The sequence below is a fragment of the Catharus ustulatus genome, chromosome 5 (genome assembly GCF_009819885.2).
Source record: "Catharus ustulatus isolate bCatUst1 chromosome 5, bCatUst1.pri.v2, whole genome shotgun sequence".
NCBI classification, from domain to species: domain Eukaryota; kingdom Metazoa; phylum Chordata; class Aves; order Passeriformes; family Turdidae; genus Catharus; species Catharus ustulatus.
Window position 1 is genome coordinate 6,285,700 of NC_046225.1, and position 22,901 is coordinate 6,308,600.

The 22,901-nt window shown below is 38.2% G+C and overlaps 2 protein-coding genes across 5 annotated transcripts in view; one reads left to right on the forward strand and one right to left on the reverse strand.

Moving 5' to 3' along the window:
- Window positions 1-15,247, reverse strand: part of SCLT1 (sodium channel and clathrin linker 1) — a 33,499-nt gene extending 18,252 nt beyond the window's left edge. For 2 of the 3 annotated variants that reach the window (XR_004417909.1, XM_033059416.1), the window contains exons 1-17: window positions 15,155-15,245; window positions 14,434-14,501; window positions 13,734-13,786; window positions 12,788-12,857; window positions 11,914-11,969; window positions 11,465-11,597; window positions 10,633-10,755; window positions 9,864-9,908; window positions 8,376-8,446; window positions 5,869-5,959; window positions 5,607-5,698; window positions 4,816-4,993; window positions 2,532-2,630; window positions 2,086-2,157; window positions 1,373-1,447; window positions 766-911; window positions 289-481 (exon numbers count right to left, since the gene is read on the reverse strand). Coding sequence is in view for 2 of the 3 variants with exons in the window: in XM_033059416.1 (XP_032915307.1) it covers window positions 289-481; window positions 766-911; window positions 1,373-1,447; window positions 2,086-2,157; window positions 2,532-2,630; window positions 4,816-4,993; window positions 5,607-5,698; window positions 5,869-5,959; window positions 8,376-8,446; window positions 9,864-9,908; window positions 10,633-10,755; window positions 11,465-11,597; window positions 11,914-11,969; window positions 12,788-12,857; window positions 13,734-13,786; window positions 14,434-14,487 (1,551 nt within the window). In the remaining variant the exon portion in view is untranslated. Of the gene's footprint in view, window positions 1-288; window positions 482-765; window positions 912-1,372; window positions 1,448-2,085; window positions 2,158-2,531; window positions 2,631-4,815; window positions 4,994-5,606; window positions 5,699-5,868; window positions 5,960-8,375; window positions 8,447-9,863; window positions 9,909-10,632; window positions 10,756-11,464; window positions 11,598-11,913; window positions 11,970-12,787; window positions 12,858-13,733; window positions 13,787-14,433; window positions 14,502-15,154 lie in introns of all 3 variants that reach the window. The other variant, XM_033059415.2, reaches the window with a different exon arrangement.
- Window positions 15,248-15,530: 283 nt separating this feature from the next.
- Window positions 15,531-22,504, forward strand: C5H4orf33 (chromosome 5 C4orf33 homolog). 2 transcript variants are annotated; one of them, XM_033059418.2, is made up of 6 exons: window positions 15,531-15,554; window positions 16,256-16,515; window positions 17,883-17,943; window positions 18,130-18,181; window positions 18,284-18,483; window positions 19,781-22,504. In XM_033059418.2, exons 2-6 carry the CDS (start codon window positions 16,335-16,337, stop codon window positions 19,878-19,880), a joined length of 594 nt encoding a protein of 197 aa, XP_032915309.1. In that variant the 5' UTR covers window positions 15,531-15,554; window positions 16,256-16,334; the 3' UTR covers window positions 19,881-22,504. The 2 variants fall into 2 exon arrangements, with proteins under 2 accessions (XP_032915309.1, XP_032915310.1); XM_033059419.2 differs by lacking the exon at window positions 15,531-15,554 and adding an exon at window positions 15,746-15,773 and having other exon boundaries at window positions 16,326-16,515.
- Window positions 22,505-22,901: the final 397 nt, after the last annotated feature.

Here is a 22,901-nt window from a genome sequence, read left to right on the forward strand (position 1 = left end):
GAATTGCAATATTATTTAATCTATTCATCTTCTTTAAAGCAGAGAACATTCGGGGTCTTGTTATCAAGGAGAATTTAATACACGTTAAAATACAATTTAATTAGCAGAGATTGAGTTACTCCATGGATTCTGAGGACTCACAATGCAACAATAAAATTACTTTTAAGCAGCAACCAGGAAGCATCACTGAAACTCTCAATCTTAAGCATTTAATGCTTTTTCCTTAAACTGTTGCCTTACTAAGCAAATATTAGTCTTACATAACAAAAAAACCCAAATAAAACATACCTTTATTTTAGCTTTTTGTTGAGCCTCTACTGCCAGTTTTCTCAAACCCTCCATTTCATTTTGCAGATGTTCATTCTCTTGCTGAAGTTTTAGTCTTTGTTCACTGACAAAGGCACTCTTCTCTCTCTCTGAATCTAGAGTGCTTTGCAATTTACAGATAACTTCCTGGCAACGAGATTTCTCTTCCTCAGAGCTAAAAGAGAAGGAAAGTCTGGCTGCAGCTGAAGAACTGAACAACTCCTGGACCACAGAATAAAAGATATAGACTGGGAGCTATGCACAGATCAGCAAAGAACTTGGTCATGATGATGGAATTGATAAAATCAATCTTAGTTGCACAATTATGGTCTCTTGATATTATGCTACTGAAGAAAAATATATGACAAAGGCCTAGCACACACTGAACAGTTTAAATAGTCTCAAGTAATTATCATGGCTTTCTCTTCTTACTTCTGTAAACATCTGTTCATCACTTACTTCATTTCCAGTTGTTTCAGTTTATTTTGTGTCAGCTGCAGACTCCGCTGAAGGTCATCTTTGGCAGCTTCTGCAAGTAAATACTTCTGGTGCAGCTGCTCCAGCTTTCTGCTGTCAGATTCATGCTCTCTGTGTTCCCTGTAAATCTGAAGAGTAAACTTCCATGTGAGTTTACTCCTCGTTGCATCCTATTTTCCCCTGATTTAAAATAAAACTGAACTTCTAACGTTGGTTCTGCCTCTTGAAAAAGAGAAGTTTCCAAAGATCTGATCAGACATTTATTTCATTTTCTGTCTATCGATCTTAACTGGAATATGTACCAGCATTCCTTTGGATTATGTTAAATATCTCTTTTACTTTTTACATCTTCCAAAGAACTTTCTTTTTTAGTTTGGTGTTGCAGCTTTAAAAGACCTTCTGGATTTAAAAAAAAAGAACGTTAAGAACCTTAAAGTAAATATATAAAAATTTACAATTTAGAAAATCAACACAAAAAATAAAATAAGGACTTAAGGGAGAAATACATGAAAAATGAGAAAAATCAATGTATTTTTCCTTCTGTAAGGAGATTTTAAATGTGATGTAAAAATACATACAACTGCCTTACCTTTTCAAGTTCTTCTTCCACTGCTCTCTTTTCTCTTATGACTCGTTCAATTTGACTCTGTTTTTCTCCACACTCCTTTTTATAAAAGTAATTTTAAAATAAGATTGAATAAATAAAAAATTCAAGAAGTGCTGAAGCCAAACCCCACCCAGAGTAAATGTAGCTCTTGCTACTGCCATGGATGCATTTCATTCTAATTACCTGCTCATTATTTTCTCTATAAGATCATTCAATATGCAGACCAAGACACATCAAATGAAACCTTTTAAAAATAAATTTAATGTATAAATAGGTGCATAAGCACCAAATTCTTTTGGTCACCTGCATAATTTATTACAAGCTCCTGGTCCTTTCAGAAATATGATGTCTGTGATCCACAGACTTTGTCTTGGGATACTTTATCAGCTTTCTTTTCTACACACACAACCACAGATAAGCATGGAAAGCTGAGTTCAGTGTTTCTCTAAAAGAAAAAGGGATACTGAAAAAGTGCCACCACATGGGAAATACTTTCTAGAGCACTGATCTCACTGTCAAAATGCCTGTGAACTCATCCCTGAAGACATGCAGGATGCAATGTGCTATACAATTACTCATTGACTACATGTTGATTGACCTAAAATACTAAATTCTAGTCGAAGCCTTTAATCAGCAAAACCCAAAAGTCTTGAATGTTTTGCTATTGAAAATATTTTAATCAATCAACTCCATACCATCTGAAGAGCTGAAACTTCTTCTGCTAGCCGAGAAAGCTGCAGGTTACATTGCTTCTTTGCAGTGTCTACCTGTGACCAAAACAAAATGACAAAATTAGTGCCACAAACTATTTTTCCATCTTGCTTTTTGCCTTATGTATGTGTATATATATGTAGTCTATAGGTCGTGCATGTATATGAAGCATGCAAATACCTGGGACTGCAATAACTGGCAACTTATGGCATAAATGTTAGAAGAATTATTATTATCAATCCATGCTACTTTAACTGAGGGTGTTTAGGAGAAAAAAAAAGCACTAATGAAGACACCACAGGTGTCTTGCTACTTCTATTATCCAAACTCTTGTGAGAAAACTGCTCACGATGACTATGCACCAGCAGTAGCTTTTGACTCTGAGGAAAACCAAAGAATCTCCCCATTTTTTCCAAACATCTTAACTTACTTCCTTTCTAATTCTTGCAGCAGTATTTTCTGCAAGTTGAGACATTTCTTCCTGCAGATTTTTTATCTCTTCTTCCTTTTGTTTCTCCCCAAAGAGTGCCTAGAAGAAAAGAAACAAAATCAAATATGACTGATATTTCAGTGTGATACTAACAGCACCAAGAGAAAAACCCACACTGCTCAAAAGACACCTTTTCCTTGTTACTTGGGACTAGCTGAGACTGAAAACAGGTTGCACTATATGCACATTCTTGTAAGTCAGAACCACACACAGAGTTAGTGACAGCAGATGCCTTTTTCTATTGGGACTTGGAGATTTTGGCTGAGCATGGAATGACACACAAGAAAGCACAGGAACCCAGAGCAAAATTTTTACCTCAATCTCCTACAGAGCAGGGAGAAAAAAATTTAAAACACAAAGTGTTAACAGGTATATCTATTACAGTAAATTCACGAATACAAGCCGCACGGACTATAAGCCGCATATCCGGTGTGTTGCCAACATTGTTGCCTTTGTTAATAGATAAGCCGCTCCTGGAATATTAGCCGCAATTTAGTTCGCTGCGAACTTTCACAAAGTTGTCATTTAGTAACACAATCGCGGGATCGCCGGGGCTTACTGGCTTACTGCCGACCTCGGAAACATTGTTTCCAAGTGAAAAAAGACACACCCTTTATTTACAAGCCGAAAAAGACAGGAACAATAGTGTGGTCATTTTGCGAGCATTCCCAATGGATCTGCGTTGCCTTTAAACAACCGCTCAGCCGCGCGGGCAGGCAGCTGAGCTCCGAGCGGAGCCACATCTCCGTGCTGGCACAGACACCCCGCTCAGCCCCGCGGGTGAGCGGCCCCCCCCAGCCCTGTCCCAGCACGGCGAGCGGCTGCTCTGCCCCTCCCCCTGTGAGCTGAGCGGCCCCCCCCAGCCCTCTCCCAGCAGGGCGAGTGACTGCTCTACCCCTCTCCCAGCAGGGCGAGCAGCTGCTCTACCCCTCTCCCAGCACGGCGAGCGGCTGCTCTACCCCTCTCCCAGCAGGGCGAGCGGCTGCTCTACCCCTCTCCCAGCAGGGCGAGCGGTTGCTCTGCCCCTCTCCCTGTGAGCTGAGCGGCCCCCCCCAGCCCTCTCCCAGCAGGGCGAGCGACTGCTCTACCCCTCTCCCATCAGGGCGAGCGGCTGCTCTACCCCTCTCCCAGCACGGTGAGCGACTGCTCTACCCCTCTCCCAGCACGGTGAGCGACTGCTCTACCCCTCTCCCAGCAGGGCGAGCAGCCGCTTCATCCTTCTCCCTGCGAACCTAGCAGCTCCCTCAGCCCTCTCCCTGCAAGCCCAGCCAGCCCCGCAGCCGCACAAGACTGAAAACACTTTAAAAAGTACAGAGAAATATCACACACTTTTATCGAACTGCCGAGGTAACTCGCCGAGGTAACTCACCCCGATAACAACCCCCGCCCCTCAGTAACGCCGCCATCCACAGGCAGGCAATAAGCTGTTCTCTGATTGGTTCATTGTCGGAACAACGGGAAACCATGGATTTCAAAGTGTTTCGGCTCAGGACTGGACTGGTATGATACTAGGTAAGGGCAGATATCACATTTTTGTCCATAGATTAGCCGCACCGGAATATTGGCCGCACTTCCGGGTTTCCACCAAAATTTTTGTCTAATTACTGCGGCTTGTATTCGTGAAATTACTGTAATGTGCATTTTTAAATTCTGTTCATTAATAGAACATTTTTTATTTTTTTTCTTCTGTTAATTAAATTTTCTTCCCAGTTTGACAAATTCAGGATGTTTAAGCCAGAGCAGTACGTTAAGAGTTGTCTGCTTTCTTTCGGCTCCTTGAGCCATGTTTTCATATCCATATTTTGGGCATAAATGTTACTCTAGGATAGTTTAATCACACAATGTATAGAAAAGTTTCTTTTAAGGCCTCTCCACATGTCTAGATTTCTTTGTTGATAACTCTGCACTTCCTTGTTTCCTATGTCTTGTCTTAACAGTTATAAATTCATAACAGAACCTTCCTTTTTCTTCTGACACCAGTATTTGGCAAGAAACTCTGAACTACTGTCAAAACCTTGGAAGATTCATGTTCAGGTACAGTGTTATCACTTAGATGACTTTTATCCAGGCACTCAACACATGCTTTGAAATGTATACTGTATGAAAAGTCTGAGAGATGTGTGGTCACATCCCAGTCTGCTCTCTATGCATGATTAATTGTAGCACAACAGACATGAAAGAAGCTAGCTTGTGTATCCTAAATATCCTAATTTACAGGACATACCTGACTTTTTTGCAGGTTAGCTTCTTCCAAGAGCTGTATGCAATCTTGGACTTTTGCAACAGCCTCATACGTCTCATTTTCTAGACTGGCAGCCTTGGCCTGAAGCTCTCTGATCTGTTCCTCCAGGGCTACTTTTTCTGCTCTCAGCTGTTCAGCATCTTGAACAGCCACACACAGTCTACAAGACAGCAGAAATTTAACAATGTGGTGGTTATTCAGAACACTGATCCATTTCAATGGAGCTATTAGTAAGTATCTATTCATAAATTGCCCAAATTGCACTGTTTCCTGCTTGTTTTTGGCTAGAGTATTTTGAGTTTGATGATCAATCAAGTCCTAGAAAGAAAAAGAATTATAGGAGTTAACTCAGATATGTAATCTCAGAAGATCCTTAGAAGAATCCCAGTGATATCCTGGGATCCATCACTGAAAATGTTCTATATTAAACCAGAACAGAACAACCCCAGAAGAAATAAAGTTTTCCTCTGTGGAGGAAACGGAATAATTGGATGTGGGCAATGAAGTTGCAGCTATAGTTTCAGAGAAAGAAAAACCACTGGTAATTTCACAACAGCTCAGGAATTCTTATTGTTTAACTATGATTGTCAGTATTGGCAGGCATGAGAAAGGACAAGAGATCCTCAGAGGGATTGTCAAATACAGCTTTGTTACTTCCTAACATGTAAAAACCATATAAAACCACACAAAGACAGACAACCCCTCTATTTTTGTAGAGCATGGTGTAATTTTTGCCTGTATCCTGTTAGTAACACACAGGGAGTTCTCTTTACCTTATTTCTAACTGTTTTATACTAGACTGCATTTGCTGCAAGCGTTTGTCAGATGCTGTTTCTTTCTCCTGGGCAAATATCCTGTCTTCTTCCTGTAAAGAATGAAAGTATTATCCAGACCTGATCTGAGCTTCCCTGAACAAAATAAAGATATACTCACATAAAACAAGCTAGATAACAACTTGCAGCTAATTTAACATCAGCATTCAGAAACTGACTGTCCACTCAGTGGCAACAGAAATTATTCCCTTTTCCAAAATACCTTTCTCTCCAGCTGGCTCTGAAGCTTCTCTTTCAATGCCATCATTTCTTCAAGCTTAGCATTTGCTACCTGCCCATCTCTTCTGGCTTGCCTGCATATAAAAAAAAGTTATTATAGAGGGAAAAATATTGGCTCAATTAAAACTTTGTCCCAATAGCTGTGAAGATCAGAAAAATTCCACAATATTTTTCTTACAGGGCAGAAGAGGTTCCCCCTTCTCCTTTTCACTATGTGGCCCAAGAGAGAGAGTAATACCAAATTCCAAAAGTCCTGTGGAAATTACTTCACAGATTATTAGGAAGGTGTATGGTTTGATTAAAGAGGAGTGGTAGGCAATCAAAAACTTCTAGTGATTCAATAACTTGGGTATAACCAGTCACAGAAATGTAACAGAGAAGTCTTCTGTAGATTTAGATTTCGCTTTTTAAAGCAACAGGACAAGGAATTAAAACAATCATTATACACTTCTAAAGATTTCAGCTGATGTTCTTTGTAATCTGAATAGTTTCTGTGGGCTGAAGGAGAAGAAAAAAAAAGGAATAGTTAGTGAATCATGTTAATGACTAGTGGCCTTTCCTCCTCAGTAGAAAAGTCTGTTGAAAAAAACAACCTTCCCACTCCTCTGACTTGGGAACAGAAAGACACAGAGAGCCTTCACCTGGGGTGTAACCCAATTATTCATGCTGCTTTTCAGGCTAAATTTAAAAACCAGTGACTAATGCTATCATAAAGTTAAAAGAGAGCAAACATGCATTAGATTAGCTCATGCAAACTGCAGCACCAATAGGCATGAAAGAAGCTGGAAAATATTTCATACCTATAACAATCAACTTCAAGCAAATATTTCTTCTAGAAATACTGGTTTTGAATTAGGGCCATAAAAGTCAACCATACTGTACCTACATGAAAATCTTCAGCAAAATATAAATAATTCAAGCAACTTAACAAAAATACTTTTTTTCAGCCCAATTAATTAGAAAAGTTAATTTGGTTACAATTTCTTTAAGAAGCAAAAACTACAATAAAAACATTATTCCTAAACACACAGTCTTCAGGGTGGGTCCAAAACTTTGACCTTAGTCCATCTGAAACATTGCATCTTTCTCCTAGAAGAAGTACTGTAAATTCAGGAGGACATTAAATTGCCTTTTGCAAACTATTTTAGAAGTGTTGTAAAACAAAATGAAAACTAAAAAGGCATCTTAAGAAGGGGAAAATAAGAAAAACATAAAAAGGGCATAAAAATCATAACACTTTAAGTATTAAAAATGCATTTTAACAACTAAATTGAGATTCAGATTGAATTCAGAGGTCTGCATTTTACAGGCAACAAATTGATTCTAAAGATGCAGCTTTTATTCTTTACTGTACAATGTATCTTTAGCCTAATCTTGGCAAGTTATCTCTAAGAGTTTTAAGATTCTGAAATGCAGATCCATGCCCAAGCTGTGCCAAGTTTCTTAATTTGTGTGTCTTACCCAGCCCATACAAACCTAATTTAAACCTCAATTCTCTAACACACAAGCTGATTTTTTGAAAATCTACTTTTGCATTCCTGACTTCGTACTTTATTATCATAAATCATGAAAAACTATTAAAAACATCCCAAAGGATTAGAATTATCTGCACCATATGCTTTGTAATCCACGCAGACTACATTTTCATGTTATAGAAGCAACTGGTGAAAACATTTCAGACTTCTTGGAGAAATGCTGCAGCACTTTTTAGGGCTAGATAGAGCTGCAGCCATTAACTCAGAGAAAAACACTGTTTTTATGGGTGCAAGGATTTTAGGCTGATCTGAGAGGAAGGTGAGGATAATTGTGTCTGAAATTAGAGATGGATAATGCCTGAATTTCTTGTTTTACTCTCAGTTCAAAATCCACTGCTGAATGAAATAAAATTTTAATTTGACATCAACCACCACTAGTTAAAAGAGAAAACAGACACAGTAAACTAGCACTGAACAGACACAAATAATCATGAAATTTTGTCACAGATATTATTTCTCCTTTTCCTTGATATACTTCAGGAATGTAATTAACACTACTTTGATTTTAACTTCCACAGAACCTGTGGTTTAGTGATAGGAGGTGCATGCAAATCTAATTTAAAAAATTAAAACTTTGAAGCTTATTTGAACATTGAAATTTCAGAACTGTAATGAGTAACCATGTAACTGGCTTTTGAGCAAACTGTATTCTAATGAGAGCATATCTTCAGAAACAATTGTGATGGGATACTGGTAAGTTTTTTCCTTTTAAATCAAAGGTCAAATGTTGACTATTACAGGGAAAAGCTGAACTAAAAACCAGGAACTGGAAATATGTTTACCATAACACTAATGATGTCTTAAAAACTTCAGAGACAGTTATTGAAACCATTGCAACTATGAGGATGAAATGAACTTGCAGTACAAACAAGGCCCATGACACAGCAGCAGGTCAGGAAAAGCAATAGAAAAGATAGTAATTATTTTTTTAATCTGCCTTTAAATCTGTTTATACCTGAGTTGTTTTCGTAGCTGTTCTAGTTCCACATCTTGTTCTGTCACAGTCTTCAGAAACTGCTGATTGGTCTGCAAAATAAAGGTATCTGTAGCATGTTCATTATAGTAAAGAAAATGTTACACATGTTACACATCCTTACACTGGGATAGTAAAGATGACCACAATGGCAGGCAGCATGCAAAATGCACAATATTCTCCTTTTCTCCCCTCTCTCCTATTAAATGCTAATGTTCTTTTTGCTTTTTTTACTCTTGCTAAGAATTGTTTTCAGGTACTTCCTACTTACTAGAATATCTATTCTGGATGCTAACAGTTCAAGACCATCACAGAGTACCCAAAGTAAAAACTCCTCCATCTTGCCCACATTTATTATTTTGGTTTCATTAAATCAACAATATGTCAGATTAAATGAACTCAGATAATCAATGAGATCTTTCTGCAAATTTCTGCAGTTTATTTCAGTTTTTACTATTCTAACAACAGCAGTGAACATTCTTGCCTCAATACTGAATCTCATTTCCAGAGGATGTATAAATATGCTGAACAATTCCAACCTGAGCACATCTAGGAAACACAGCTGTTTTACCACAATAAAAAACCTGACTAATTAACACATCTTCTCGCTTCCTATTTTTCAGTTTGTTAGCTCAAAAAAGGGCTTGATGCTTTATCCCATGACATCTTTATGCCTTTGGTAACAGATGGTGCCAAATGTTTTTTGGATAATGCAAACAAATGGATTATCTTTATCTTAAATATTGTCTTAACTCTTTTCTCTGATGTGAGGAAAAAAGATTTTGGTAATAAAAACAAGAGTAAACTGTTGGAGCACGTTAGGAGTCTTTTTGCACTGCCAGTATTCAAAACAAACACTGAAAAAAATCATACAGGAATCAAAAACAAAGCTGCTCAGTCAAAAACTTCACCTTTCACCTCCAATTTTTTACAAAAAAACTACTTGACAGTTGCTATTAAAACTGTTTGTCAATTTTGGAATGCCCAGGCTTATTTAACTGAGAAATCTCACAGTCTAAGGATGTGCGGATAAAGCACTGAAAGTTTATTAGAGCTCAGAAAAATGTGCAAGAAGGTGACAAAGACACTAAAGACAGCAGTACCAAAACAGGAATGTATAAAAATATGCCAGAGCTAGCACATGCAAGAAGGCACAATTAAAAAAAAAGTTTCTGAAGACATTTTTGAACTTGTGAAGTACATTAGCCACATACTGTAATTCTGAGGGTAAGCTTACCACTGAAGTGTAAAAGAAAGAGTTAACATAAAATTAGAAGTTGACCTCCCAACCATCTTGACCTGGTGTTTGGAGATCAGGAATAAAGCCATCACTGCTTCCTTGTTGCTGGAGAAGTTTGCAAATTTGAGTGACACCAGCCATGCAGTGACACCTTTTTGCTTTGGTTTTGTACTTTGAGGGTCTAGTAGGAAAATAAATAAATGACTAGTTCACTGTTCAGAAGGTTTTACCATGTGCAGTCGGCGAGTCAGCTGCTGGAAGCCAGTCACCTGATCCTAAAAAGAGAATCCAGAGTTTCTTATAATCATTATAGTCACAAAGAGTGAATAATTAGAAAGCTTCGTAGTCAACTGAAAACATTTTTTAAAAACTACACATGTAGCAGGAAATTCAGTGTGTCTTCATAGATTTGAGGTAGATTGTTTTTGGCTGTTGAATTTGTACTCCATAAAATCAGATTTACTACTGAACAATTGATCTAATTCTCACTGAGTCTCAAACTGCCTCCTTCCAAAACTCACTATGCACTTACTATCAAAACATTTTGTAGGTTCTCTCTTAGAAATACATGTAATAAGGTACAGAAATGCATCAAGTTTCTGTTAGTTCTTCACATCTGCTCATCAGAGCAGAACAGTTTTTCTAAGAATTCCCTGAAAGACCTTCCCCAGACTCAGCAGAAGAGAAACAGGCTGCTAAATGCAAGCTAGCATTAGACAAAGACTAGTGAACTTGATTGTTCACCTGCTTACTCTTTTACTGAGGAACAGCAGGAAATGGTGACTACTTTTCTAGCCATTCAAACACAGGAGAACAGATAAAGAAAAACTTTCACCTCAGAATTCAGAAATCTGAAGCAACTTCTTCAGGCATTTTACTGTCTTGAATATTTCCGACCATGCAATTCAAACACGGGATTATTTATATGCACACGCATATTTTGTGTACATTTATATTTATGTATATGGGAAAAGAAGGACAAAAATAAATGAAAATTACATTCTGATTTTTCCTTTCAGTCATGAGGATGTGTGTTTTGGTCACACGCTCCTGGTACTGCTGCTGAAGTCGATCGTGCTCCTGTGACAACGTCCGCCAGCGCTCAACTGCTTGGTCTTTTTCCTAATTTACAGAACAATATTCTATTATAGTACATTTGTTGTCATCTACCATTGTCTAGAAAGACAGGTCTTAACTTCTATTTCAAAAATATTACCTATACTTTTCTCTGCACATATTTTAAGTTTAAATTTGAGTGCAGAAAAACAGATGCTTGGAAGTTCAAATTCCACTTCCAGTTTTTTGCTTTTTATTTTTGAAGAGCTCAAAATTTTACAGGTCTTTAAGGTGAGCCTACAATATAGATACTATTCAAATACCAAAATTCAGCTGTCAAATTCAACTGAATCATACACAACAATTGATATATTGTAATAAACTGAACAAAATTTACTTGTAATTTCAGATTTAGATACTATTTTCTTTATCCCACACTTCCCTCCTCATAACACATTACAATAGTTTTGATTAAAATTATAAGCTACCACAAAAAGCCTAAATTGAACAAAATATTTCATGGAGTTGCTGATCATGAATTCAACATACAGATCAAGTCAACTAGGTAAAATTACTGACACAAATTGACATTAAAAAAATATTTTATCAATCTAGGAAAGCAGTTTCTTCAAGTCTTTAAGTTCAAAAGGGGCTCAATACAGCCTCAAGAAACTCTGACTAAATGATTCCTGAATCAAGAAAGAAAACAGCCTCCCCTAATCTGCCAAGACACAACAAGAGAAATAAAACAATATAAATGTTTAATCTCACACACTTGCTTTGCCAGCTGTAGTTGCTCTTGAAGGCTTCTCACCATGCCTTCATCTGCAGGAATATCAGTTTCCAGAGGCACGAAAGGAAGAGCCTCCAGTTGCTTCTCAAGAGGCTCTTTCAACTCTGCATGCAGCCTGAAATTCAAAGAACCAAGTTCAGCAAGGTATTTCTTTAAAAGGGATTTTTTTAACAACTGAAATATACTGTACCTTCCACCTGTACATACTACTTCCTTCCAAGTCGAATTTAAATCTATTATATTCTATAAACAAAATGGACAGTTTGAAATCTAGTTCTTTTAGTGGCATGGTAAAATCTCCTCTACCTGGTGCTGTAAACTCTAACATTAGGATCTTGAATTTACTTAGTAGAAGATTTCAAAGAAAAAAAAAACTTCTTAATGTTTAGAAATCACGACAAACAGTAATGGCAACACGGCAAATTATTTACCTTTCATTTTCCTTGGTGACTTCTTTCAATTTTAGTGTCATCTCACCCATTTGTGCCTGACACAAAGACATGCAAGAGTAAGCACTCATTTAAGTCACACAACTCTGGTAACACTGTCATCCTGTACTGTAAAAGTTGAACAGTTTAATTCAGCATAATACAGTAAATGAAAGTCAATTGCTTTTTCAAGGCAAGTCACAGGATGCCACTTGAATTTAACAGTTGCCAAGTCCTGTTACACCTCAGCATTTGGAAGTTATTATGGACATTAAACTTAACCTTTTGAAATTCTTATGGCTCTAACAGATTGAATTTTAATTAACTCAAGTTTTTGGGGTAGAGTAGATAACTCATCTTTTATGCTGCAAGCATTTGATGAAAGTTTAGGAAATAACTGAGGAGAAACTCCAGTGATACGAATCAAACTGGCTGTTTTGTTTACTATTGCAAGAAAGCCATAGTGCTTCTGTTGCCCCCTGAATTTGATCAAGCTGCAAGACTATTTACAAAATCTCTCTGATGGACAGATCAAACTAATTAAGTGCATTAAACCAAAACCAGTGCCTAACTTCTGCATGAAGATCACAAGCAAAAATTGCTTTCTGCATGCTGTAAGTTTTAATATCACTTACGTTTTCAGTCATGTTAGGAAGCATTAAAGTTTCATTCTGTGTGGCTGAAAGGAGGAAGGTTCCCTTTCACCTCAACCCTCAGGATGACACTTTAAATTTGGACAATCTCCCAACCCTTCCACAGAAAACTCTCCATTCATCCCCTGCAGTTTGTGAAGCATGACACAGATGAGTGCCCTACACATTCACACCACTAAATGAAGATCCAGCCTGAAATGTTAGGAAAGCCCATACATCCATACCTGATAAAGCTGCAGCTGTTGTTTCATTTCCTCCACACGGCTACCATACTCTGTGATTAGAGCTGACAAGCTAAGAAGTTGAAAAACACGCTCACAATCAGTTCTGTAAATGCAGAAATGCTCTGATAATAACTAGTTTAAAGAATTCTTAATCTAGAGGCCAGGACAGAACAGTCACTTTTCTTGAGTTCCAAGCCTGACATTCCTCAGAATCAAATGAACAAATTTAATCACTACTTCTAAATAATGATCAACAACAGCAAGGGTCCTATATAACAGAAATAGAACATGGGACATAATAAATGAGCATTAATACAATATTAATATTTCATAGATTCACATGGAATGCCAAAGGTTAAATAAATGAGACTTTATTGCTGCTTTCACATATAATAGTAAAGTGGCCTATAAGACAATGCAGAACACTGTAGTTCTATCTCCATAGTTTTTCCCTCCTAACATTTCATTATTGATGGCAATTCTCTGAAAATTCTATATTAAAAGCTAACAAGAAAAGCTTGGTTATTTTTGTCAGAGGAAATTACAGTGATTATGAAGCCATTTACTGACACACAACTGTCAGCTGAAGTGTGTCACAAAAAAACATTTCTAAAAACATCCCCCAGTGACAACAGACAGCAGTCACCTGTGTTACCTGGATCAGTACAATCTTACCAGAACTTTTGTTTATTCTCTCAAAACTTAGACTAGAGAATTCCTTCATTCATCTCTCATCCTTTATTTTACAACTTGTAGAAGCAAAGACAGTAATTTAATTTACTGAATAAATACAACACCACCTAAAACCAACAACTTTTACAGTAACACCTCTACAGACATGTGTACACAAGACCCAGTTCACCTGGATATTTACACTCCTATGAGCACATGACAATTTTTTTCAAATACACTGCAGTATCCCCACTTATCACTTGGAATCAGTTACCTTTGGTCCATCACCCTGGATCCTGATGTGCCATCACTACCAAGGGCATGTTCCTGCAATGGAATAATAATTTAGTAATTAATAATTGCACATAAATATATGTAGTTTTAAACTTTTATATGAAATCCAAAACTGTCTGTACTGTAATCTGTACACAATATGCCACAGAATCACTTTCTTTTATGTTCAAAAACCCTCCAGTGCTGGCCCTATATGAAAGACCTTTTTTTTTTTTTCCTAGACCTGCTCTGATCTCAAGCATAATTTACATCTGAGAGAAAATCAACTCAATCTAAAAAGAACAATCATGGGTTTGTGTAAGTGCCTGGCTCATTTCCAGGCATCTCAGCATCAGGAAAGTGCTGAAGCCTTAGCTTCTACACAAGCTTTCAGACAGGCTTATTATAACCAGCAAAAAGTTACCTCAACATGAGACCAATCTCTTAGGAAAGGGAAGTCTATAAAAGTGAAAAAGTGCACTAAATTACAAATCAAGTGCTCTTTCAGGGATGAAACTTTTAGAAGTGCACCAAAATTACCGTAATTCATTGTTAGGGCAGCTTTTTTCTGCTATTGCCGCGCTATACCCAAAACAGGGCCAGCCAACACTGAAGTGAGCTGTGCTCCATGTTTGGAAAGTTATTTGTCACAAAACATCATCAGAAAAATTCTTACTATTCCCATCCCTGAGCTGACATACCTGCTCAGCAGTATTTCTCTGAACCTCACTGGTTTCATAGTGTCCAAGTGCCATTTTTAGTCTGTAGTCTGAAAAAAACATGTTTGAGAACCAAGGCTGTAACACAGGCCTCTATCTACACAAACGAGTCAGAAATATGTTTAACAATATAATGCTTCGAGGGCAAAAAAAAAAAAAAAAGCTTCTAAAATTCTTCTATTTAGCACAAGTGTTAAAAAAAACCAGAACTTGAAAAAACCTACAGGAACTGCAAGAATAATAATAATAATGATAATAATAAATTAATTACATTCCTTGCATATTTCGTTTTCCTTAAGAAATAGTTTTGGAAGAATCTGAGTAACAATTTTGTAACTTGAATGGGTAACAAAAAAGAAAAATAAATGGAGTGCAATAGCTGTATTTTGATTTAAACAACTTCTCGCCTATTTTTCTTGATACACATCCAATGCTTTTTTTTCACTAGCTCTAAACTTCTAAAGAAAGATATAGGAAAAAGACAGTGGGGATAGAAAGGAGGAACCAGCAGAGGAATGCCAGGAAACAGGAAGAGGAAAGTTACAACTAAAGAGCCATTCATACAAAAACACGTGTGTTTTTAGCCATCAGCCTCATTAGCAGCTTTCAATTACTGGTGTTCAGCTAACTAAAAGTACTACCCGTGCTGTTCGGTGAACACTGCGAAAGCTACCGAAAATAAACCCTCAGTAGCAGCACTCACCTGGCCGTGCCGTGCTCCCCAAGCGAGCTGCTCGGAGCCCCGGGGAAAAGCCGCTGGAAGGGAGGAGAAGGAAGCGAAACGAGCGGTACCGGGGGATCCGGAGCGGCGGGGGCGGGACGCGCTCCCCTCACCGCCGGCACTGCGGGGCGGGGGTACCGGCCAGAGCCGCCCCTGAGCTCCCTGCCCGCTGCCCGGAGCCGGCACTGCCGCTCGGGAAGGAGGAGGGAAGAAGGAAGGACACAGCCCCGGTGCCAGCGGAGCCACGGCCGCCTCCAGGGCCTCTCACAATCGCCGAGAGCCGGGGCGGGCCCGGCCGCTGCCGCCCTCCCTCAGCGCCGGGCCCGGCCCGCAGCGCCGCCCCCGTGACGTGGAGCGGACATGGCGCGGAGCTGAGGCGGAGGTGTGGGGAATATGGGGTAAAGATAGCCCTGAGGAACTTTGTCCGGGAAAAAAAAATCAGTTTGTGGCCGGAGTAGCAGAGCGGTGAAGCAGGAGCCCTGTAGAGCTGCTTCCCACCGGAGGCTGCAGCCCGCTCCTTCCAGGGAATCAGCGACAGCAGGAGAGGACACATCCAGGGAGGGTCTGGTTGGACTTCAGGAACAATTTATTTGTAGAAAAGGTGATCAGACTTTGGCACAAGCTGCCCAGGGAGTTGGTGGAGTCACTGTCCCTGGAGGTGTTTAAGGAAAGGCTGATTTGCAATGAGCGCAGATGAAAGCGAGTTGCTTCATTTTCGTGAGTCTCAGGCGTTCAAGGTTTTCCCTTCAGTCTGTTCTTCTGATGTTACCAAATCTAAATTCATGTAGTGGAGACTGTTTTGTTTATCGGTTCTCTTGATAAATACTTCTGGTGGTTTTGGAAGGCATTTATTTAGATGTATTTTTGAAAAGCCTTAAGCTTAATAAGGCTTCAGAGTCTTTTGTAACCCTGGGGGTATAAAAACCATGAGAAACAGCATTTACGTAACTGTTCATTTCATTTTTTTACAAAGCGAATTTATTTCAGTTCTGGTGTCTAAAAACATGATTTGATAATTGACTTTGTACCAAAATGTGGTGGGTTTTTTTTAATTGTTTGTTTTGTTTTGTTTTCCCCGGGCAGCCCCACGGCACTTCGTGCGGAGCTGGAATCAGACCTTCTTTGACAGAACTTTGCTTTGTCATTTGTGTAGTACCTGAAGATGGAATTTACGATTAGACACACGTGGGATGGTTTGCCCGTGAGCCATGAGCCGGTGACCATTGGGCTGAGGTTGGATAATGCGGGACTGCTGATGGAAGTTCGTGCTCCTCTCTTTAATGACCCTCCAGCCCCACCCGGAGAGCCAGGGAAACCTTTTGGGGGTCTGTGGGACTATGAGGGTAAGTGCAACTCTTCTGCAAATATAGCTGATTTCTGTAGGCACTGATGTTCCTCTGTATTTGATATGCCTAGTCTTTTAGAAGAGTCTGTGGTGTTGGGATTTTTTCCAAAAAAAGCCCCAAAACTGCAGTTCAGTGATCTGGGTTGATTTCAATAATTTTGAAGTTGAGTTCCTGATCTGTCAGTAGCGTGTGCACTCAAACTTTGGTTTTGGGTCACTAATATAACTTGTGAACTATCACAGGCTCGACATATTTGAATAGCAAAATAATTTCGTGGCATGCATGTATTTAAATGCCCTTGTAGAAGGAGAAGTGAAATTCTAAAGATAGCTTCTGTTTTGCTTTAAGAAGTATTTTAATCGTTTTTCCAAAAATTCCTTTGAGGAATAAGAAGGCGTAAAACATGGAAGTTACATCTGATGAAGTGCAGTGTGAAATTGTGCCCAAATGGAATAAGGAAAAACTTCATAGTGCTGAGTATTTTCTTCTTTCCTGTCCATCCTGTCGCTTTTACCCATTGCTTTGAGTAATCCAAGAATTGCATATTTCCAGCATTCTTTACTTCCTGATTATCGAGGTATTCTGATTCAAGCTCTACTAAAATGGTATTAGCACCTCTTTGATGTGATTGTAATAAATATGCTTAAGTAAAAATAAATAAAGATATCAGCTGTATCGTAATTCTAACTAAATTTTTCTAATAATGTCATTGCTGTGAGAAGCACTGTTGTAATTTTACATGAGAAACACCATTGTAGTTCTACTTTGTGTTCCTGAAATATGATTCAAATGTAACATGTGGTTTTCAAGGACACCTGGAATAATAATCCCCTGTACAAAATATCCATCTGCAGGGAAAAACCTTTTAAGAGCTAAATGCTTTTTTATTGTTTCTGAACTTTAACAGATTTTTAGTAGTGGGGTGTGTGCCCTGCTCTGAATGTATGATCCTCTTTCCCTTATTTTCATGCTGCATCAAGGTGTTTTCAAAACTGGAATTGGTAAAGCTAATAAAGTTAGTACAGTGTTTTATAAAGCTCTCTGTGTCATAGCAATTAAAAGCAAGAGCTTCTGAAGTTAGAATTGTGGCACAACATTTTGAATACTTGGGTTATAGTTACTGTGTATGTGTCAAAACCCATGAAAATTTGGTTGTTGTAATGGGGTATGAAGACCTGAGGATGTTATTAAAATATAAATAATTTATACTTTATATTTTAATAAATTATAAATTATAGTTTATAATATAAAATTAAAGTTAATATAAAATACTGACATCTTGGTTTTATGTTGATTTTTGTTCAGTTTGTTTATTTTTGTTTCATTTTGTTTCATTTTGCTTTGTTTGGTCTGGTTTATTTCAGTTGTAGAAGCATTCTTTCTGAACGACAGAACTGAGCAGTATTTAGAAGTTGAGCTTTGTCCGTAAGTACAGCACTGAAAAAGCCCTAAAAGTTAATTTCCACTTGCAGCTCTAATGCTTGTGAGATCCATGTATGAGGGAGATGACACAGAAATGGTGTCAGTATGGGGAATGTACATATTTGTGGAAGTATAATGCACTAATAACTTGATATAATTGTAGGAAAATTGTGCTCTGATTCTTTGCAGCCATGGGCAGTACTTACTGCTGCTGCTTTCTGGCAGAAGAAAAGCATGGAAAGTAAGTGGTCAAGTACATTCCTAATGATTTTTATTTACCTGCTTTCTGATCATAAGATGGCCAATATCCCTTTTTTTCCTTTTTTTTTTCCTCCTTTGACAGCAAGACCTTCCTTTGGAATTTGAGGTGACCAGAATGAAAACCAAATGGGAGGGTAAAGCTCTTCTTCCTTGGAGTTATTTGCCACCGTGCACTAACAAGTTCAATGCATTTGCAATCCATGGCTCAGGAGAGGAGAGGACATATGAAGCACTTTATCCTGTGCCTCCACACGAACTGCAGGAAGGACAGGAACCAGATTTGTAAGCATAAATGAGCTCTTCTGTTAGATGGTTGCACTATTGCACTGGTTCCACTGGTACTGCACTTGTATAAAGCACTATTGCACTGCAATTACTGCTTTGTTTCCATGTTAGGTGTGTAGAAAATTATACACTCAGTACCACTGGTATTTGCTTTTATCACCTTCTTCATCTAATTCATGGGTAGATTGTTCTACGTTTCCTTCTTGACTTCAGATCCTCCTGAAGTGCTATTTAGTGATAATTTCACCAGATGTGTTTCCAGTAAGTCCCTTCTGCTCCTCCCCTATTCTAAAAGCTTTCACCTCTACAGATGGTTCCATGTTATGGAAGCAATTGAAAAGGCAGACTAAACTAAAAAAATAGGATTAAAGGATACCCAATATCAATAGAAAAACCACAGAGAATCTGGATTTTTAAATTGTGCTTTGGGCCTGTTTATTTCCTTTGGCTGTGAGGCTGGGATGATCTAATAAAACCTGTTACTCCTGGGCATTTAGAATAAATGAAACAGACACCCAATAGTGTGGGAGGAGGGATTGTAAGAGAATAGAGAGAGTGCTGAAGGCAATCTCACTCTTGACAAATTTCAGCTGTACTAATTACTAAGGAGTGGGAACAGCCTTGCCCCTTAACCGTGCACAGCTCTGTCCAGTGAGGATGGGGTTGTAAAAGAGGGGGTAAGCTGGACTAGAGGCAGTTGGAGTCTGCTGGCCATGAAGGAGTTAGCCAGTCCTGCAGAAGGGAGAGAGAGAAGGAGTCAGTGTTGGTGGAGCTGCCTGTGGGGAGTTCACAGAGAGAAAGGTATGAGAGTTTTTGAAATTAAAGGAGCCTGATGTGTCAGGTTGTGAGTCCACCATTGGCTGGTGCCCTGTGTGAGGAGCAGCTGACAACGTTACAGTTCGTACAAAACTTGTCACACAACACACAATGATGGTGAGGTAGGGTACATTTTAGATAAGCTACCCTTTATTGTCTTTATTTAAGAAAAATTTAGTTTCTGCAACTGTATATTTAAAACAAAAATCTGAGCTATTGCTAATAGAACGTGTTATTAGTGTTCTGTGACAAATGGATGTTTTTATTTCTCTGTATTAAACTGGAGAATGGCTGTAATACTTTTTAAGGAGGAATTCTTTCTGTACTACCTCTTTCAAAAAAGAAAACCTTATCTTTTTCAAATGTTGGTAACAGGTGAAATTATGTCAAGAGACTGTTCCTTGCTGTTTTCATTACTCTGTCTTTACTCTTAGGGATTACTACAAAAGTTAGGACTTTGTTTCTCTTTTGTTTGCAGTCATCGTTTGGAATTTTTCAAAGACTTGAACCTGAAAGAACTAACAGGAGAAGACTGGAAGCAGCCTGAATCAGATATATGGAAATCTCTCACTAAGTGAATGATAAGAGGCATAAATTTTTATCATGTTGAAGTTGGCTGAAGCTGTATGGAAACAACTTCCTCTTTCAGAGCAGAGTTTGTAGATAGCAGATTAGCAAGGCTTTTCTTGACACCAAAATCATGGGTCAGTCTGAAAATCAACTCCAAAGTCTGTGGGTCTGTTGATTCTAAATGTATGAATGGCTTGTGTTTCAATCCATCAGGGTATGGAGTTTTTCATCTGTGCAAGAGATGAATCTGCTGCTGCTAGTGAAGGAGGAGGAATGTGCTAAAATTGCAGCTGTTTTTTGTGAGAGCTCTGAAGTCTGACAAGGCCAATACTCGGATTGAAATTTTTTGGTTTCTAATAGTCGCTGCGTTTCTGCTGTATTTTCACTGTTGCTTGTTTGATTGTTGACTGCTGAAAGAGATCCTTATGTGCCTAGATTTTTTGCTTACAATCAGGAGGAAGAATGCCTTGCTCGGGAACAGAGATGAATGTACCTATCATGGGTTTTGGAGGCTCAGTACCTGCCCTGCAGGAGGAGTAACCCTGCCCGTTCCTGTGCCTGGAGCTTTCCCTTGCTTAATGCCAAAGGGGGAACTTTGTCTCACAGACCTCTGTGTGGAGTTTCTAATGGCAGAGGGTGGATTTACAAAAGGCTTTATGTATTTCAGGTGAAGTTTCTGGGACAAATCATGCTTAGTAAAATCTTTTGCTATAGTTGTGTGTGTGTGAAAGCGGGTTTTTTCCAAGGCTTGTCACATCACTTGAAGAATTCACCTCAGATGTCTGAGAAATTTTTTTTTTTATGCTTCTGAGGGCTGGAGATATTCTAGGTGTATATTTTCTATGTACGGGTGTGAATTTTAACAATAGCAAGTATTTGTATGTGGCAACATCTAATCTGTTAACCCTCACAAGATTTACATGTTATGTTTCTTTTTTTTTTCTAGCATAGCAGCTGCTGCTTGGATGTGGCTGCTGATTTAATCTTATATAAATTAGCTTAGAAAATGTGAAGCTTGCCCACTAACCAGATCCTTGCTAGTATGCAGTAATAAACACATTCTGGTGGTCCTGTTTTCTTTACTATCTCTCAGTTTAACTGTAGCTCTAAGTTCTGCCTGAGAAGCAAAGAAGGTGGGAATATCCCACCTTTGTGAAGAACATCTCATGTGGTTAATATCTGATAGAATGTTAGTTCAGTTTTTGCTGAGCTTTAGATTCCCTCATTGTACTTCCAGTTTTATAGAGCTGTGCTTTCAAATTTGAAGATATTAGGCTTGTTTTGTGGCAGACTCTGGCACGTCAGTGCACTCAGCCATCCGATTGCTTTTGCTCTGTTTCAATTAGACAAAATAGGTTCCTTGCTGTAAAGTGCCATCTGTTGAATATTGTAAGTATTTTGCATTCAGTTGTCTGGCTTCTTTACTACCTTCTATCCATGTACAGTTTTCTAAAGAATGACATCAATCTGAAATATTGAATAATTCAATAAATGTTGATTAAAGTATCATCTATATCCTGATATAGCAAAGCTGCTTCGAAAAGTTTAGTCAGCACCAAAATGGGATTTCACCGCTTTATTTAAAAAAGTTTGTCAAAATAATGTGTGCAATGAACCAGAATGGGTCTGCTGCTTTTCTTACAAAGTTTGTTTTCATATGAGGAATGATACTTTGTATGTGAAGGACTGTAAATAAATTTTTTTTATTCATTTCATGTTTATTCCTACTTCAAACTGGCTGCTTCAGATTTCACTTTGGATGTAAATGATGAACTTGGAGGGAAATAGTCCTTTCCCTAAAGAAGTAATTTAAAGTAAAACCATTGTCTGTGCAGTACAAAATGCAATGCTAGGTGCTCCAGAAAATGGAATTTCTTACATAAACTATATTCAAGGCCTGTGCTACTCCATGCTGCCATTATTTGGTTCAGTTGTGTGTTTCTGAGCTTTAAGCGTCTATTTAAACTGTAAGTACTGGGGGCCAGCTGTAGCCTATCTTTCTTCAACTGTGTCTTTTGTTTTTGATGGTGGGAGGAAAATGATGAAACAAACTCTGTTCTGCGTGATAGTGATCGTATGTTGATTACTTGTGAACTTAAACATGAGAAGCCGAATTGTACACGGCTCACACCTCCTTATGATGTCAGTGAATCTCTTATGAAAACTTACTTTTACGTTTTCACTCCCAAAGACCTTGTTCTTTATGCTTCTTGCCACTAGGTGGGAGAAGAAGGTTGTCTAAACTGTGCCTTGGTGCTGCCAGCCTAGTTATCCTTAACCAGATCAATTCCTTGCTGTATTGATTTTAGAAAAAGGATATTTTAGTCAAGCTGATGGTGGCTTATTTTGGTTTAGTTGAGACATCTTTGTTGTGAGAAAAACTTGTCATGCTGTGTAGTTACAGTTCTAATGTTTGCTTTCCTGCAGGGCTATTTTCAGAAATAATTTTTGAGACAAAAATCAACTGAAGAAAAATTCCATGAGGTGTCAGTCAATCTGTAGTGTAAAAGTTTTGTGATTTTTGAATTATTTAAATCTTACTCTGGATTTTATTTTTTTCAAGTGTCTTGGACAGTCTATGGCAAACTTTCCAAAAAGGCTGTTTCGAATTCTGAAGGAATTTATTTCTTTTAATAAATAAAATTAAAAAAAGAAAATAGTTTCTTTCTTTTCTTTTGATTTGTGAGAGGGGTGCACTCCTTCAAGGGTGAGGCTTCTGTGGTTTGAAAAACCTGCAGTGAAACTTGGTGAAACAGCATGAAAACTGTGGCTTAATAGGGACGGAAAATTATTTTTCTTTGATACATAAACAAAAAAATATGTAACAAAAACTTTAATAGTAATATGTTCTACTGGTAGAAGTGATTTGTACCTTAAATACACAGCTGGAGCAACTTGGGCTGTCAGGTAACATCTTACATTTTGTGTAATGATCCTGCATTGGTGAAGTTGTTTTTGGATGCGAAAGCTCTTAACAGGAGTAAAATTTTGCTTCTGTCTTTATATACTTTAAAATATTTTTTTCTGAT